General features: G+C 39.1%; 1 protein-coding gene across 3 annotated transcripts in view; it reads right to left on the reverse strand.

Annotated features, from left to right (window-relative positions):
* Positions 1-4180, reverse strand: part of LOC143854341 (protein WVD2-like 5) — a 46323-nt gene extending 42143 nt beyond the window's left edge. The window contains exons 1-8 of one of the 3 annotated variants that reach the window (XM_077364241.1): positions 3830-4180; positions 2447-2719; positions 2029-2367; positions 1822-1880; positions 1529-1603; positions 1330-1429; positions 1161-1232; positions 964-1074 (exon numbers count right to left, since the gene is read on the reverse strand). In XM_077364241.1, coding sequence (XP_077220356.1) covers positions 964-1074; positions 1161-1232; positions 1330-1429; positions 1529-1603; positions 1822-1880; positions 2029-2367; positions 2447-2713 — 1023 coding nt within the window. In that variant the 5' untranslated portion in view covers positions 2714-2719; positions 3830-4180. Of the gene's footprint in view, positions 1-963; positions 1075-1160; positions 1233-1329; positions 1430-1528; positions 1604-1821; positions 1881-2028; positions 2368-2446; positions 2769-3829 lie in introns of all 3 variants that reach the window. The other 2 variants (XM_077364248.1, XM_077364231.1) reach the window with 2 other exon arrangements.
* Between the last annotated feature and the right edge of the window lie 14037 nt (positions 4181-18217).

Consider the following 18217-nt stretch of genomic DNA (forward strand, 5'->3'; position numbering starts at 1 on the left):
AAGTTTGCAGTAAAGAAGACACTCAATCAGACAACACTAAATGGGAAATAGGATACAAGAAAACCCCTAACCTTTAGAGAACATAGTTCTAAAAAAACATTCCGAATCTCAATTGGCTATGAAACAAGATCCAAGAGCATATGACAGGTAAATTGAGGTGCAGACAAGAGGAGAATCAGTAGTTACCCATCAATGGGTGCTAGAACATATTATGTTACTCATCATGCTTCCACATTTCCTAGCCTTCCCTTAATATCAAGATAACTTTCTCCTACGTATTATATCACAGAAAACTTTCAACAGAAAAATCCACCTGATAAGAAGCTGAAAAGATTATTGTGATGTCCTAGAATGATATTACGCACAGATCTCCCAAATGGGAAGTAGAATGGTTTCGTGCAAGGAAGCAGGAATCGGACCCTGCATCGGGGAATCGCCTCGGAACGTGATTCCGAATTGGGAATCTCGACGCTTACCCAAAAACTGGGAATCGCGCTTCCCCAAAATGGGAACATGCTTCCCCGTCGCTTCCCATCGTTTTAACTTTATGGGAATCACAAAAAAGGGGATACACGCTTCCCCGTCGTGCTTTCCCGGCACTTCCCTCCGCACTTCACCCTTCACACTTCCCGCTTCCCACCACCCCGGGAGCCTTCGCTTCCCGCTCTGGCAACTTGGGTTTGTGTCCTTCCATATCAGGCAAAAGAAAAAAAACAGTCTATGCCATACCATATTATATGACATCATACTTGTATCTATTCGGAATACAAAACTCTATGACATGCATAAATATTACATATTGCATACACATAAACACTAGAAACGGTGTATCATAAATGAATATGGAACACAAACCACTAAAATATAAATTGAAAAAATAAAAGAAAATGGCATCTGACTATGTGTGTCATCTACCAAGTGCACTATGCCAGACAAAATTAATGAAAACACCACAAAACTGACCTTCTTTAACTCCATCTTGGGAGGTGCAGGTTCTTGATAAAAACTGGGCATGGGTGTTGCTTTAAAAGTTAAACTCTTTCTGAGCAGTTTAATCTCTGCCTCTTGGGTTTCCTGTACCAAGATAAGAGATAAAACCATAAAAATCAAAATCAGAAACAACTGTTCACCTCATAAAGATGGAGATATAAAGTTAATACCTTAGATTTTGCCTGCATTGAAGTTTTTTCCACTTCCTTTGCATGGATCTTTTCTTCAAGCTTAGAGAAGTACTGGACAAATTAATAGAAACCACTTTCAGACTTTCAGTTGATTCATTGCAAATGCTGGTGGAAATAACAGAATCCTAGAAGTACGCATAAGACTAACCTCTCTTCTTTTCTCAGCTCGTTCATCACATTTAAAACTGAAGCTATAACTAGGAGTAGTGCCTATTCTTCGGGGCTTGGAACCTGCTGCCGTGGGACTTCTGAAAAGTTATTAAGGATAAACCATGCCTTCAATTAGATGACATGGATACAAAATAAGTATAACAACTCAAAAGACAGTTTATAGCTGTAATGGATACGAAGAAGCAGAAAGGGAGTGTTCAACTTTGTCGAGAGTTCCTTGTTTCAGAGGCTTCAGGGTTTTTATCTGCTCCCTGCATTAGTATAGCCGACTTGTCAAATAGGATGATAAGTTTGTGCAATCAAGTGGAATAATATTCAGAATTTACAAAATTCATGACGAAGAACATTGGGTTCTATACATTGGAGACAATGGTGAAATGTGTACAATAACATCTAGAAAGAAAAGCAATGTCTGAGGAGCTTAGATCAGAGGCAAAAGCCATAAACCATGATTGCAGAGAAAACATACTTCAGGCCTTCAGACTGTGAGGCATTGGAGGTCGAAGATGCCGATCCAGATTTTCCAGACTGCAGTTCAAAGTAAATATGAAGTGCTTACCATGACATACTGGTGATGATGACATTACAAAGACAAAATTAATAAATAAAAAATGACATCGGCTTTACCACATTACTAAGCTATCCTTGCGAGAAACTCAACTTCCAGCAACTTTACCTTGGAATTCTGAGTAGAACTCGGTGCAGATGTTGATCTTGTAGGCCTGCCTGAATCAACACTGTCATTTCTATCGACACTTTGCCTGCCGTTAAATGAAACCCTGTTGATTGAAAGGGAAAAAGGCTGCTTTGAGCGTGAAGTTGAAGTCAGTGAACCATTTGAAACATGAGAAGTCGCATCTGCTTGTTTCCCATCTTTGGTCTTTTTCACCCAAGTAGTTACAACATGTTTGGGGCTTGAAGGCATTTCTGTCCCAGAAGATGAGTTCTTGATCTTCACTTGACCCTTCTGTGATCTGGAATGGTTTGCACGAACAGGATCCTTCGTCACAGATGCCTAGAGAAAAAGAAAGGCTCTAAGTTGCAATTCAATCAAATATATGAATGCTATTTCAAAAGATTCAAAAGCAGCCCACCATAGAAATGGTTGAACTTTTGTTGTCCATGCGAAGAAATGATCCACCTTCAACTTCCCCTATGGACGATTGAGCTGTTTCACTCTCTTCCAACTGGGTTATACTTTCTGAAGTAACATCTCGTTGGACTGTCTCTATACAACTATCAAGAGTCCCATTTACCTTGTCCATAGAAAAACCATCCACGACAGGAGAAGGGAGTTGCTGAACACCATTTGCAACATCCGTTGTGTTCCCGTTATCAGTTACAAGTATATCAGCATCCATTGCATGCTAGAATACAGCAGCTCCAAAATCGATATCTTATACTTTCCAATCAAATCTTTAGAAAAGAGCACATACCATGCATAAATTAGCAGCTTCACCTTTTTGAGTACTCTCATAAACACACACACACACACACACACACACACAAAGAGAAAAAGAGAGAGCCCTAAAGGAATTCCAATGGCCAACAGCAACAACCAAAAAGAGAAATTCCTAATCCAATTTCAGGCATCAGCATGAAATATTTCGGTAAAAATTTGAATTCAGCTATTTGTTAGGCATAAAATCTTTTTGACAATAATGAGAAATTTTCTTGGATCAATCCAAATCACTTACTAGAAAAGGTAATAGAAGGAAAATTATGACATTTCACAAAGGAAGATCAATGCAAATGCCACAGAAATTGCCTTCCTAAGAAAAACAAAGGCGATTCCGAAGCTACAATAACTAGGAAAACATACTTTTAAAAAAAAATGGAAAGCAAATGGTAACATCATTATTGCATTATTCGATTTTAAATGTAATGCGAGATCCAATCCAGAGGATCAGCAAAAAAAAAAAACCATTTCACTAAACATCATTAAGGACTAAAAGGGAGGATATTAATATTGCAAACTTGTCAGATATTTAGTAACAGATTTGAATTCCTGGCAGCTTCAACTGAACTACAAAGATTTATATTATATTTATCAATTAATATGCAAGATTAGGTCAAATTCAAAAGATATATGATTATATAGAGCAAAAATTCAAACGCTAGGGCACCAAAGAGGATCTATTCAAACGCTATAGTAAATTGCATATTCGTTTAGGTCAATCAGTAAAATTAATACTATTCTAGGGCATAAAGTCCTGTTTTCCAGCCTTTTACAACCTCCTAGTTTAAATAAAAAAGCAAAACCCATTAAAAGTAGAGAGTAAATCAATCGACAGAAGAGATCTTCTACTCTGATAAGGATTGCATTATTCTGATTTCAAAAACTTCGAACTCAAATAGACGAGAAATCTCAAGAACAATTTGAAAAACAGTCAGTTCAAATGGATCGATTCGAATCTTACGACATTCAAGCTGCTCAATTTCAGAGAGAAGAATCACCGTATGAGCATTATTCTCACCTCTATCTAGGGATTCGAGCAATAAAATGCCATTAAAGCTTCAGATTTGAGGAAGAATACCACGGAATCTGATCGGAAGAGGTTTGAGAGTAGAGAAAAAGGGTCCGAGATTTGATTTCTGCAAAGATGAGAGACCGATAGCAAAAGGTTTATAAGATTGCAGAGTCAGATATCTTGTACACCATTGTTGTACGGATTCTCCAAGTAGAGATCGAGGTTGGGGGAAAATGATTATCTGTTTTTTTTTTTTTCCTTTTCTTTTCGGAAGATCCCACGAGACTTCTTTTCTCTCCAAGCGCCTTTGAATCCCAGGCCAGACAGAAGGAGAGGGACGGTTAGACGGGTAAATAAATACGTAAAAACATAGAAATACGGTTTTTCTTCTCCTCTCACACTGTTATTTTTGTTGTGACTTTTTATCCTAGTAGTCGTATTATTAAAAATGAATAAATTATTTTTCGAAAAGAAAATGAAAATTTTCATTTAAATATTTGGGAAAATTACATTTACACCCCTCCAGTATCTAACACATTCAACTCTAACTTTCAAAACGTGACAAGTACACCCTTGAAGTTTTTTTAACGTGACCGAGTAGACGGCGAGTTGGAAATGACCAAAATACTTTCAAAACGTGACAAGTACACCCCTTCAAGTTTTTTTAACGTGACGGAGTAGACGGCGAGTTGGAAATGAACAAAATACTCTCGTCTTCCCCAACTGAAAATTAGGGTTTTCAAACTTGAAAACTGAAAATTGGGGTTTGATTCAAACCCTTGTTTATTTATCAACATAAACCCTCGATTTTTTTGTTTTATTTGTCTTCATTCAAACCATTATCATGATTTGCACATAAACGCTAATATTTTAGGGTTCTTTTTTTATTTTTATCAATGTTTTTTCATGAAATGTCAGTTTGATGTAGCCATGGGTGGGGTTTCATCGTCTATGGTGGAGGTGACAGCGGTGACCGAATATGGCGACGGCTGCGGTGGCCGAAGGTGGCGACGACAGCGGTGGTCGAAGGTGCGACGGCGGCAGTGGGAAATGGCGTAACCCTAATCCCTCTACAAATGAGGGTATTTCTGTCCTCAAAATATTAACCATGGTTAGTTTCAGTCCTTCCGTCAGGTTAAACTGACGGACCATTGACGGAGGGGGTGTACTTGTCACGTTTTGAAAGTCAGGGTTAGAGTTGAATGTGCCAGAAGCTAGAGGGGGTGTAAATGTAATTTACACATTAATATTATATGGATCTATAGACATTGGGGAATGATGCATTGATGTTGTTCTATCCAAGTATCCAACCCATGAGACAGTAACACAAATAAACAAAATAAAAAGGAAGAATAAGGAAGATGATGGTTGATTCGAGGCAACCAGGACCTCCTAACGGCTCGATTCGAGAGGAGCTATTACTCTTCTAGAAACGTAGTCTGTATTTTGCTGTCAAATCTCTTCCCTTTATTAATGATAAACCTGCCATTTTAGTACAGCACTTCCCCACGTTTTAAATATACGTGGACAATAGCAAAACTAAAAGATAAAGCAGAAATGAGAGAAATCAGGAAACTAACAATAATCACAATTCTAACCGCAACCATAACTACGATAAAATAATTTAAAAAGCCTAAAAAGTTAGGGATTTATTTGTGGGAAGATGTGCACGCATCATTCTCCCCCCTGAAACAACCTTGTCCTCAAGGTTTAATTCCTCACTAAAGAAAATACTTCAAAAATCCTATTGGGCATAGTTTTGTTGAAAAACATTGGCTTTTCATGATCTTCAAAAATGGCGGTCACGATCATTCGAACCCCTGTGATCGAGGTTGGAAAGGAATATGATTTTTCAATAAGCCGCATCAAAATGAAAGAAGAATCAAATAGTTGAACAAACTCAATATGCTCTTTGTCACTGTGTTCAACTAGCCCATCCTTGTCGTCATCTACTCGAATAACAACGTTTTCAAGATTCTATTCTTCTTTGTCTTTGCACATTTCCTCGATTAGTATGTTGATTTTGCCCAAGCCTTCTTCAAATCGTTGTTGCTCTTCTATCCTTTTCGAAAAAGACACTTTGAGCTTCTGAAAATCTTCATGCACGGAATCCAAACTCTCGTGGAATATAGCCATGGCGCAGGACCGATGGCTCTGATACCACTTGTTACGTGCCTAATCGGCCGTGACACAAATAAACAAAATAAAAAGGAATAATAGGTAAGAGGATGGTTGATTCGAGGCAACCGGGACCTCCTAACGGCTCGGTTCGAGAGGGGCCATTACTCTCCTAGAAACGTAGTCTCTATTTTGTTGTAAAATCTCTTCCCTTTATTAATGATAAAGATGCCATTTTAGTACAGCACTTCCCAAACGTTTTACGTATACGTGGACAATAGCAAAACTAAAAGATAAAGCAGAAATGAAAGAAATTAGGAAATTGCCAACAATCATAATTCTAACCACAACCACAACTAAAATAAAATAATTAAAAAGCCTAAAAAGTAGGAATTTATTCGTGAGAAGAGGTGCACAACCGACTGCTCTGATACCAATTATTACGAACCTAAATCAGTCCGCAATGGATTTGATCTTGCTAGAGGGAAGATCAACCTCTTGATCCACTTCGAGGGAAGGATTGATCCTCCTTTGTGCACTAGACACAATTTCTGAAACAATTTTCTTCATTTATCTTTCAAGAAAGGCTACGTACAAGTTATTTGTAGAGAATCCCTAATCTAGATAACCCTTATCACAAAGAGTCCTAGCAATACCAAACAACTAAGAAAGCAAGCTACAAAAGCAACAAAATCTAAACTAATTTATTTCATCCAAGTGGGACCCATCTATGCACGTAACACTATATGTTTGTGGTTTGGGATTTGCTAGGGACCATCACAGAAGGCATTTCAAGGATGGGCTGTTGCATGGGAGAGGAGCTGGCTCGGATGAAATAAATGAATAAGACGAAAAGTGAGTGTGGCTACTATCTTATGCAACAGACCGTTCGTGAAATACCATCTGGGATGGTCCCTAGCATATCCCATGTGGTCAGTGGTTATACACGAAACATTCTTCAATCCCTTTAGTAAAATTTGTTTGCTGTGTTTGCAAGCGCAATGGACTAGCAGTAGCGGCGACATTAATGGTAGATGCGTATAGGTCAACAATACTAGTATTTGTAACAGGAGGTTGTTGGGTTTTTTTCTTACCAGTCAAACATGTATAAAACTTGGTGCACCTGAAATTAGGGGCAAGAAAGTGTCACGTGACTAGGAGTGAAGGGGAAGGTGGTCATGTACAACACCTACAATACCTATATGATAACGAACACACTCTAATAACTTATACAAAATGTGGTCACCGACTGTATTGATTATTAGAGCCCTTGGGGCAGTTTCCTTTTTTAGTAAGAGCAAAACCTTGACTTGTTTCTCTTCTCAGACTCTCAAGGGCGAAAATAAAAGTAGAAAACCCTAGAAAGCAAAAGAGAAACATGTAAAGGGAGAAAAAAATAGATATTTTTTAGGGGAGAGGGAGAAAAAACAAAAGAGAAACGTGTAGACGTTTCTTTCACTTCATTACACTGACACTTTCTCATCACTGCGGTGGGACCCACAATCCATGCATCATTATGATATTTCTCTCTCTCTCTTACACAGTTTTTATGTATATATACCATACATAGTTTTGTCTCTCTCTCCCTCTCTCTCTCTCTCTTACATAGTTTTTATGTATATATACCATACACAGTTTTGTATGCTATACATAAAAATTATCGGTTTTCGGTTTAACCGAAATTTTTAAATAGGAAAACCGAAACCGAAACCGAAAATCGAAATTCTGATTTTTTTAAAACCGAAACTGAACCGCAATCCCTACAAACCGAACTGAAATAACCGACCGACTTCGGTTCGGTCGGTTATTTCGATTATAACCGATTTTTGCACACCCCTAATCGCCCCCGTCTGGCAAAGTAGCCGTTGGGGCTTGCGCGACTCACTTTTTCTTGTCCAGTTATTTACCATTATGCCCCCAAACGGTCATAAATTTACTTGGGCTATATATACCCTATCAAAGACCTTCTAAAGAACCTTTTGAATCATCATTCTACAAACCCTAAAGCTTTTACTCTTGAAAATCAAAAGGATTCTTCTTCTTCCTCTTGACCATTTAATCTTACATTTACTTATGGTCAAGAGGCACTCCATAGAGCATTGATTTGTAATCATTAGGAGTGATTATGAGCCTTGAGTGTACTATATTTGCCTTTAAAGAGGCTTAGGAGTTTTCATTTTTTTGTTGTATTTGAGAAGAAGAGTTGTACCCTTTGAGGCAGTGTTGGAAGAGGGTTGGCTTCCTTGGAGGCGGTTCTTGCAAAGAGGGTTTGTTCCCTTCGAGGCAGAGTTGATTGTAAAGCCCGGAGATTCGGCATGTGGAATCTCTCAATAGTAAAGAAAAATCCAAGGAAAGACAAAGTACTTCGGTAGTGGAGTAGGTCCGTTTGTGACCGAACCACTATAAATCGTTGTGTGGTCTCCTCACTCTTCATTCCCTCTTTGTGGTGTTTGGTAATCTCTTTCTTTTATTTACAATATTGATTGAACAAGGCTTAGAATAATATAGGATTGTAGACACCCCCATTTTGCTATACTTCAAAAAGCAAAAGATTTGGTAATTTGTCAAGTTTCGAGTCCATATTCCACCTAGGATTAAGCATCTGTGCATTTTAGGGTAGATTTTGCCTCGTTGAAGGAATTATGAAGTTGATTCGCGATCCTAAAGGTTTCTAGGGTATTCCAATGGTATCTAGAAGATGAAAATTCAAGTTTTCAACCAAATGAAAAAAACCTGTTATTTTTAGAAATTTTGGGTTTTCCCTCATTTTTGCCCATTTTTACACTACAGGAGTATTTTGGTCATTCACGATGTGTCTCGTTTGACCCCCGAGTTATATTTGAGAAATCTTGAGTGATTTTACAAATTTTGAAAAAGCTGCTATTTTTAGAAACTCATGGGGCTTCCACATTTTCATCATCTTATGGATATTTCAATCATTTCTCATATATCCAAAACCATCTCGAGGGTACGGCTGATGGATTAGGCGTAATTTCGTAAGATTTGGGAAACCTGCTAAATTTAGATCTCTCAAGATTTTCTCTTAGTCTTGCACTTCGGGGGTATTTTAGACTTTTCCAACATATCATATTTGGTCCCTAAGTTGTGTCTAAGAAATCTTAAGTCCGTCCATAAATTTTCAAAAATCTGCTATTTTTTTAATTTCTCAGGGTTTTCCCTAGTCTCGCCAAATTCTAGCACCTCGGGGTAATTTGGTCTTTTCCTCTGTAATTCTTTTGATCCCCGATATACGTCTGAGAGATTATGAATGATTTCCTGAATTTTGGAAAACCTGCTAAATTTAGAATTTCTCAGGGGTTTCGCTTAATTTAGAAATTCTGAGTGTTGAGGGCATTTTGGGTATTTTCAGGGGATACCAAATGATCCTGTTTAATATTGCTCACCTAAAGGACCCAATTTTAAAAGTTTCTATTTTTGAAGTTTGACCACAAACACTTTCTATTTTTAATTTTTCCCTTTAGGGGTGAACCAATCTGAGGATATTTTGGTCGCATTTGGATGTCTAACAGTCAAATAGGGGCATTTTGATCCGAAAAGTTATTTTCCAAAAACGATGGTCCGATCATGTGTGAGGGATGTACCATAAATATCAAATGGGTTGGGTCCATATATAGAATGTTGAATTTAGAAAGATTTTATTGAATTTTTACGAAAAAACCCGAAACCTGTGGGAAATGGCCCATTGGGCTAAAGCCCGCAAAGATGGAGCTCATGTGGGTTCACCCATATGGGTCAACCACCATAGTGGGCGCCCCACATGGCTGACCCACATGAGTTGAGCACCCAACCTTGATGATGTCACAATGGTGACATCATATTTGTTAAAAGAAAAATAAAAAGAATAAAAAAAGAAAATAAGGAAATAAGGAAAAGAGGAATGATTGCTTAAAAATGTTTTCTTCCAAAGAAGCAATGTGGAATCAGAATAGCATGTCTTGATTGACAAGAAATTAATATTGGAATCAAATCCAATTTGAAAACGAGAAAGAAAGAAAGCAAGAGGGGAAAATTGGAAACAAGCCAAAAATGGGAGCTCTCACATTGGAAACTACTATTTCTCTCTTAACCCTAGCTTTTTTGTATAAAAATCAAAGCAAACAATCTTAGGAAGGATAAAAAAACAATCAAAATTCGTTTTTTTCTCTCTCCTCCCAAAAAACAAAAAAAAAAGTAAAAAACCTCTTCTCTCTTGAAGTGTGTTCATCTCTCTCAAAGGTTCTTCACAAAAGGGATTCTTGAATTCCCTTTTCTTCTTCAACAAATCACACATCAAGGATCTTTGGGGTGTTCTTTGGGTCTTCTTCATCATATAAAAGGGTGCGACAAAGCATATACCTCGGATCTACGCACCCTAGAGACAAAGAGCGCGATCAACGGTAGGATCTTTATCTTTGTAATATCAAAAGTAGAAAAGCATGCTAGGGTTTTACTTTTGATAGATCAAATCAATAAACTTTCCTTGAAATTTCAGTATGTTATAATATAGATTATAAGTTTTCAAAATCCAAAATTTCACCAAAAAATTAATTTTCCTCCATTTAATAATGATTTTCTTTCATTTTTTATTCAATATGGATTTAAATCGGATTATCAAAGCAAGTGTTTGAAAACGTGGGTTTCTTTAAAAACTGATATTTTTTAGGATTTCTATAAAATAAAATACTACTAGAAACTTAATTTTCAATCGCGATTATTTTGCATCAAATCTTGATAAACACCTTTGAAATTTTTAGAGTAGTCTAATACCATGGATCTATCTATACTGTAACAGTTTTACTTGATTTGCAGTTCATATGCTATGAGTTGATTTGTTAATTTGCAATCTGACCTATATTTTGGAAATTTCGAAATTGATAGCAAACCTTATTCCAAATTCATGAAACTCTTCCAGTAGTCTAAACTCATTCATATCTTGTTACTGAAAAAGTTGCAATAAATTTAGAGTTTGATTGCTTAGGGTTACTGTGTAATCCTAGCAATCTGGTCTTAATGTTAATAAATTACAACTTAATAGCAAATCAACACAAAAGTCAGTGAAAACTTCTAGAAAACCCTAATTTTTCATCATATATTTAACCTTAAAATTGTTTGAAACAGAAACCCTAGAGGTTATAGATTCCCTTTGTAAATTGACTATGCTGTGACAGTTTAACTGCCGAGATCGCATTCATAATCGTATACTAATTGTGATCGTTCCTGCATAATTTGAGCATTTAAATTATAGTATGTTGTTGGCTCCGAGGTCCACTGTCCACGAAAATCCTGAGAATCATGCCAGGCAATAATATACTATAATGTATGTGTTAAATTATACAAAGATTGAGAGCACGATGCCCTTCCATGGATGCAACTCGAGGCCGAAACTGGTAAACCATAGAGCCTTTGGTATTCCTTAGATGCTAGGAATCGAAAATCTTTGAAAAATTGAAAATTATTTACTTAATAAATTAAGATCATTTGATCAATGCTTTTGGAACCGTTGGATAACGGTATCTCTTCGTAAGGACATTTACAACCAATTAGAAACACTTACCTCGCATTGTGTCCTAGGTTTTAGGGTGTCCCAGAGTTAGGGAGTTCAATTATTAGCAATTGAGTCATAGATCTAGTTACACTAATTACCCATTTTTCCAATAGGAGAAGCCTAGTTACGTAGGATGTAGGTTCACCTGCATTAATCTAAGGGATGTCTTGCACTTAAATAGGACCATATAACATCTTAGATGGAGTCCTAGGATAATAAAATCTACTCAACTTGAACTAAATAATCTCTCTTAAACTGTTGAAACAGTCCTTCCAGTCTAGATTGGTGTCCTAGATGTCTTAGGCACGTAGCTTAGTTCAGGCACCGAACTACGTCGACTCTGATTCTAGTGAGGCTTGGGTACGTAGGCAGCTTGGATGCTTGATGACATACCAATCACGAGTCGGCTCCACACATAAGTAGTGGGGTTTTGTATATTAGTTTTTTTTTAATTCTTAATTAAATTAACTAAATATATAAGATTTTCCCCAAATTAGAATTTTAAGAGAACTTTCACTTACATTGAATTCAAACAAATTAAGAAAATTAAGATACACATTTAGGAATTACATTGAAATTAGATCTTAGGATGCATGTCACGTAGTTCGCACATTAATATAGAGTTAAATGAGCCATTTAAAAGAAATTCAAAAGAGTTAACTTTTGGAATTGAAGACCGATTATCGGGCAGGAATGGTGCATGTGGTGGTAACTCCCCATACCTTCCATTCTCGTAACCAGGTAACGAGTCTAGATTTCTAGTCAGTTATGGGTCCTAGATCCCTCATCTAGGTGGCGATTCTGTCACTCTCTTTTGCGTGGAATTCGGATTGCCTTAGTGATCCTAAGTTCACGAAAAAGATGAATTAAATCACACCTTGCTAGGCTTGGCGGCTTACCCCTGCCCTTATTGGTATTGGGTTGCATATTTGTTTGCACCATATGGCTTGGTTGCTGCCTGCTTGGTTGGGTAATTAAAATCAATAATAAAAAGCACACGCCATTCGCGTGGGTACGAGAGACCAAGAGAGAGTGTAGCTCCTCGCGCGCTGTCGCCCCTCTCGCCGATCAGGTCCCACAAGGATTTATTTCACACTCCCTTGTAGTTTAAGAAAAAATTAACTTACCCAATTCACTCCCCTCTTGGATTGCCCTTTGGGATTTCAGACTATCATAAGTAATTAAGACCATTTGATGCACGTGGATGTATAACAGGAAGCGATGACCTAATAGAAAGATAGGCCATTCAAGGCAAGGCTAGTGGTGAAAACTTATAATAAAAAAACTAAAATTTGTTACTAAGAAACTTTCACTTATGTGTCCATGCAAAATTCCATAAGGCCACGTTTGGATACCTCATGTTTTTGTATTTGGATTTGGATTTGAGTTCTGAATACAAAATACATCAATCATGCTCATGATCATGTTGTACAAGAGAGAGGGAGGGAGGGAAGGAGGGATGTCTGGCTGCTGCTGCAGCAAGGTCGAGGTGTTAGAGTTATTGCCCTAAAAGCCAGTACATTTCGTATATCTTGTCACATTAAAATAATAAAGGAAATATTTCATGACAATTATTGGGTATTATCAGATTGAATATGTGTGATGTGCTTATTATTATCTGGCACATATTCTTCCTTAGGTAGCGATGTAGGAATACCATGCTCAATGATTCACAGATCCTACGGAGCAGGGAGATATGGTATCTCAGTTCTTTGCGGACCTTAAAAGTTCATGGTTGGGGTCGAGATTGGACATCTCCTCATGTACACAACCAACACCAGTCTTGTCTACATGCACGTGTCGTGGAGTGGCTTATCTCAGTCACTTGGGTAGTAGACCCTAGGCAAGAAGAGTGGGTACATCAATAGGGTTGCGCACTGAACACGATCACACTAGAATAGCCTGTGGACAGGAGTTAGTAAGGCTATTCTACTAGACAGGACCCTTTACATGTCCTTAGACCTGAGGGGTCATATTGGTCTGTGGGCTCAGCCTTGATTCTTGGTCCATCTAACCGTGGTCCTTCTAGGGGTCACCAGAGGGTAGTACCGGAGTCTTGGACAAACCCACGAGGCTAATAGTGATACCCGACATGGAATTTTCTGCCCCAACTATGGGGAAATAATCTACAGTTTCCATCAGAGCACTGAGCCTATAAAATAGCTTGGCCAAGTGTTTGATAAATGGTTTATCAAAGGTTTTACTAAAACACTTGATTGTTTTTTAAATGATTTTGTAAATGCATTTGCGGGCCCTAACTGCTTGACTAGAAGGTGTACCATGAGTGGGTCTAGGAGATATTAGATGCCCACCCCTCGTAGGACCCAACTCAGTAGATTAAGAATGGAGAAAGGACTTGCACATATTAAATGTAATTAGAGGTACGATGAGTTGGCGGTCATCTTCAAGGTTACGTCTCGATGGAGGCCATTGATCCAATGCGATTGTAGTTATTGACTACCGAGCAAAGTCGCAGTGGGGCCCATGATTGGGTTCTACAGGATCGACCGTCGGATCCTGAAACGATCCCACTCATAACTCGGATGACTTGATCCTTTTGATAAGGGTTCCGCCTTTACTAGATTGCACGGACGGACTAGATTCATCACATTTGATGAGAGGGAAAAGATTCATGTAGTTCCTTTGCTGTATACATACTGTAGGACGCATTTGGAATACCCAAAGAGTTAATTGTTAATTTAGGGGTATTTTGGGAATTATAGAAAAATATGGATGGAGCTTTTATCCCATTGGATGGGAGGAAATATGTTTATTTAATTAGAAAAATTAAATAACAAGTCTGTCTTTAGCTTATAGACTCATTTTACTAAAACAGTGATAACTTTCTAACGTTTTGGCCCAAATGAGAGTGTAAGTACTCGTTTAGCCTCTCTGACCTTGGCCTTGACTATCATATCATCTATGTAGACCTCGACTTCCTTGTGAATCATAAGCATTTTTTAAACCAAATGGCATGACCCGATAATAGTAAGTTCCCCATTGGGTGATGAAGGATGTTTTGATCATGTCGTCGGGTGCCATTTTGATCTGGTTATATCCTGAAAATCCATCCATGAATGACAATAAGGCATAGCCTGCTGTGTTGTCAACAAGGATGTATAGGTGTGGTAGAGGGAAGTCATCCTTAGGGCTTGCTTTATTTAGATCCTTAAAGTCGACACAGATTCGGATTTTTCCATCCTTTTTAGGTACTGGCATGATGTTTGCGAGCCATTCCGGGTATTCTACAACTTGCAAAAACCTTGAGTCTAGCTGCTTCGTGACTTCGTATTTAATTTCCAGGACCCACTATGGTTTCATCCTTCTCAGCTTCTGTCTTTTAGGCCTTGCTCATGGTACTAATGGGAGTTTATGCTGGACAATTTCTTCGCTGATTCCAGGCATATGATAAGACCAGGTGAAGACTTCTTTGAATTCTCTTAGCAGGTTTACTAATTCTTCCCTTTCTTCGGAAGATAGGATTCTTCCGATTCGTATTTCTTGAATTAGAGACTCTGTACCTACGCTTATTATTTTAATTTCTTCTTCGAGGGGCCTGGCCTGGCGCTCCTCCTCTTGTTTAAGCATTTGCTTTAACTCAAGGGGAGGTTCATCAGCCTCCTCATCCGAGGAATGATGTTCAATTAAATTATCGTAATTTTTATCAAAAGCACACACAGAAGAGTACTGGGAAGGGGAGTTCATTGATTCGAATGTGATTACATCGTTATTGGAAATATCTACATTATTTGGAATAGAAGTAAGTGCAGAATTTTCAACGACAAATGAGTGGGGTAGGGGAATGGAATTCCAATTGAATAATCCTCCTTCGGCTGCAACTATGAGTCTGGGAGAGCTGGCGACATTGTCTCCGACTGTAGCAACCATGAGAAAACCTTCCAGAAAAAGAGTACCAAGAATATCGGGAACTAAATAATCCTGACAGTCATCTTCTGGCCTTGCTTTGACTGAGAAGAGAGAGTCTAGGAGACCCGGGGTGAGGTAATGTGTGTGGCTTCGAAAACTTTCGAGCCCGGGAAGTATTTTGCCGGACTTTGGTTCCAGCCAAGTCTCTAAAAAACTATTGTACAGCTCTTTTGATCCTTCCTTGACAAAATACCCACTGAGTGACCATGAGTATGGGAGCATTGGTATTACGCCCTCGTTTCTGCTGATTCCGTTCCTTTCTCTAATCAACTGTTCCATTGCATCTCTTTCTTCTTCTGTGGGTTTGTACCCCAAACCAAATGTGCCTTTCTTTTCCTGAATTTCTGGTCATGCTGTGATGCCTTGCTGATATCGCCCCAATCCCATTCTGGGAAGAATCCTTGTTCTCTCATCATTCTGGTGACCGCCGGATTTAGCATACAGATGATTATAGGAAATTTCTCCTCTACTGCTTCAGCCCATGAAATTTGAGTGATTTCCAGCGAGAAACCATTGAGGGGGACATCTAACTCAGCTGCTGGAAATGTGACTCCTCCTGAGATATTTGAGTGACTTCTGAATCTTCATCACCCCTAACTGTGACTATTTTTTGTTTTTAGATGAACTTCAATTTTCCGGTGGAGTGTGGACGCTACCACTCCTTCATGGTGTAACCATGGGCGTTCCAACAACAAGTTAAAAGATGTTTTGATGTCTAATACCTGAAAGTCCACTGTGAATTTTTCTCCCCCAAGGATAATTTCTGTAGTGAGGATCCCGATGACGTTTCTCCTGGTGTTGTCGTATGAAAGGATCCCCTGTTGGGAGGGTGTGAAACTTTCAAGCCTAAAGCCCAATATGGTGGCAATTTTGAGAGGGCAGACATTGAGGGCCGACCCGTTGTCAATAAGAACAGATAAAATTTGCATCCCTTGGCAGAGAATTGTGACATGAAGCGGCCGAACATGATTTTGGCCTTGTGGTGGTAACTACGAATCTATGAACATGAGACTTTTAGTGGCGCTGACCATTGCTAGTAGATCGGACAACTGTTCTGGTGTCGTATCAATCTCTGTGCTTCTGAGAGGCTATGAGAAGGCCCCATACTAAAACTTGGGCCTTGTTTTTCTTCAACTGATGAATAATTGCATCATCTTCTTCGTCTATTCTTTTCTGGACATTCTCTTCACTTCAACACACAATTCCATAGGCTTAAATACCCTGTGCCCTGGTGACATGCCTGACTTCGTCACATCGGGCTTCAAAGGGGTCCAAGTATTTGTCTTCGTACTTGAAGACACAAGGGGTGGAAGGTTCGGTTTGGAGAACTTCTTTTTATTCTACTTCCTCCCATTGAAAGCAATAGGGGGAGGCACTAATGGTGCAAATAAAAGGGAGGGATCAAACTGTGGGTTATTAAGAGAAATCATATCGACTTGGGCTGGTGGTGGGGTTGCATGATTGGGGAGAGGGTTATTGGTGATATGAGGCCTGGGAGGGAAAACAAGCTCATCCTTCTCGAGGAGGTCCTGAATGGTGTGTTTTAGACCCATGCAGCGGTCCGTAGTATGGCCTAGACCCTGGTAATAGTCACAATATTCACACGCATTGTAGGTTCTTGGGAGCGGATTTGGAGGAGGCTGAGAGGGAGGCAATGTGACTTTCTTTCTAGCCAAGCATTGTTTTAGGTCTGCGGAGGGGGAAACATGGAGGGGAGTGAATTCTCTTTTGGGTTTTTGTGGGGGTTTGGGAGGCTCTTGATTGAAGTCGAAGACAAATGGTTTTCGAGGTTGGCTAGAAGAGGCTACACTATTTACCTCTCTAGCAGGAGGAGATGGTTTCTTGAAATCTCTCGAGGGGACACCATTCTTGGATACTATCCCTTTTGACATAGCGTCTTCGATCTGGGTTCCAACATTTTTGAACAGATTGATGGTTGGATGATAGTTTATTGACATGAGCTGAAGGAGCTGGGATGACAGATTATTCAACATGATATTTACTTGTTCTTGTTCCTCAGGACGAGCCATCATGTGGGCTGCTTTCTTCCTCCACCTTTTTATCAAGGGGAGGAACGTCACGTTATGTTCCTGTTTGGTTGCTTACAGGTCTCGGATCGTGCCCTCTGACCCATCGTCGTAAGTGAAATGCTTTACAAATTGCTTTGCAATTTCCTTCCAGGTCCACAGTCTTGATCTATCCAACTCATGGAACCATTTCCGTGCTATGCCTACTAAAGATAGATGGAACAACTGGGCCAGTTGCTTGACATTTAACCCCTGAGAGTGCTGCCTGATAATGTACATCTGTAGATGGGTGGTAAGACACCCGGTTCCGTTATACTTATCGAAATCTGGCATCATATAGTTGGCGGAAGGCGAACTTCAGGAAATAATGTGAGGTTGTCAGGATTGAAACCACCTTGCTCGTGGTTTTTTTATGTCCTTTACTTCTAGGTCCAACTGCTCAAAATTTTCAGCCAAAGACCGATCTTCTCGGGCACAATTCTCTTCAACATACTGCTCGTCAGAAGAAAGGGTGGATCTTTGATATGGCTTTGGTTGAGGGTGGATCTTGATGTGGTTTCGTATGCATGGCCAGAAGAAAGGGTGCCAAACTTTTTTGCCCACTACTTTTTCATTGTGTCATTGTCTTCCCGAATCTGGTTCATCTGTTGAGGAGGTAACTCTGCACATCCTCAATCCGAGGGGATTGGGCTATCTCTTGAAGATCGTCTACTGAGTCATGATTGGAGATGGAAGGGGTGACTTCCTCACCAGGCAGGAGGAGACTCTGACCCAAGT

Source organism: Tasmannia lanceolata, unplaced genomic scaffold, assembly GCF_043159265.1.
Source record: "Tasmannia lanceolata isolate RefF3 unplaced genomic scaffold, GAP_Taslan_0.1 ptg000003l, whole genome shotgun sequence".
In the NCBI taxonomy this organism is placed as follows: Eukaryota; Viridiplantae; Streptophyta; class Magnoliopsida; order Canellales; family Winteraceae; genus Tasmannia; species Tasmannia lanceolata.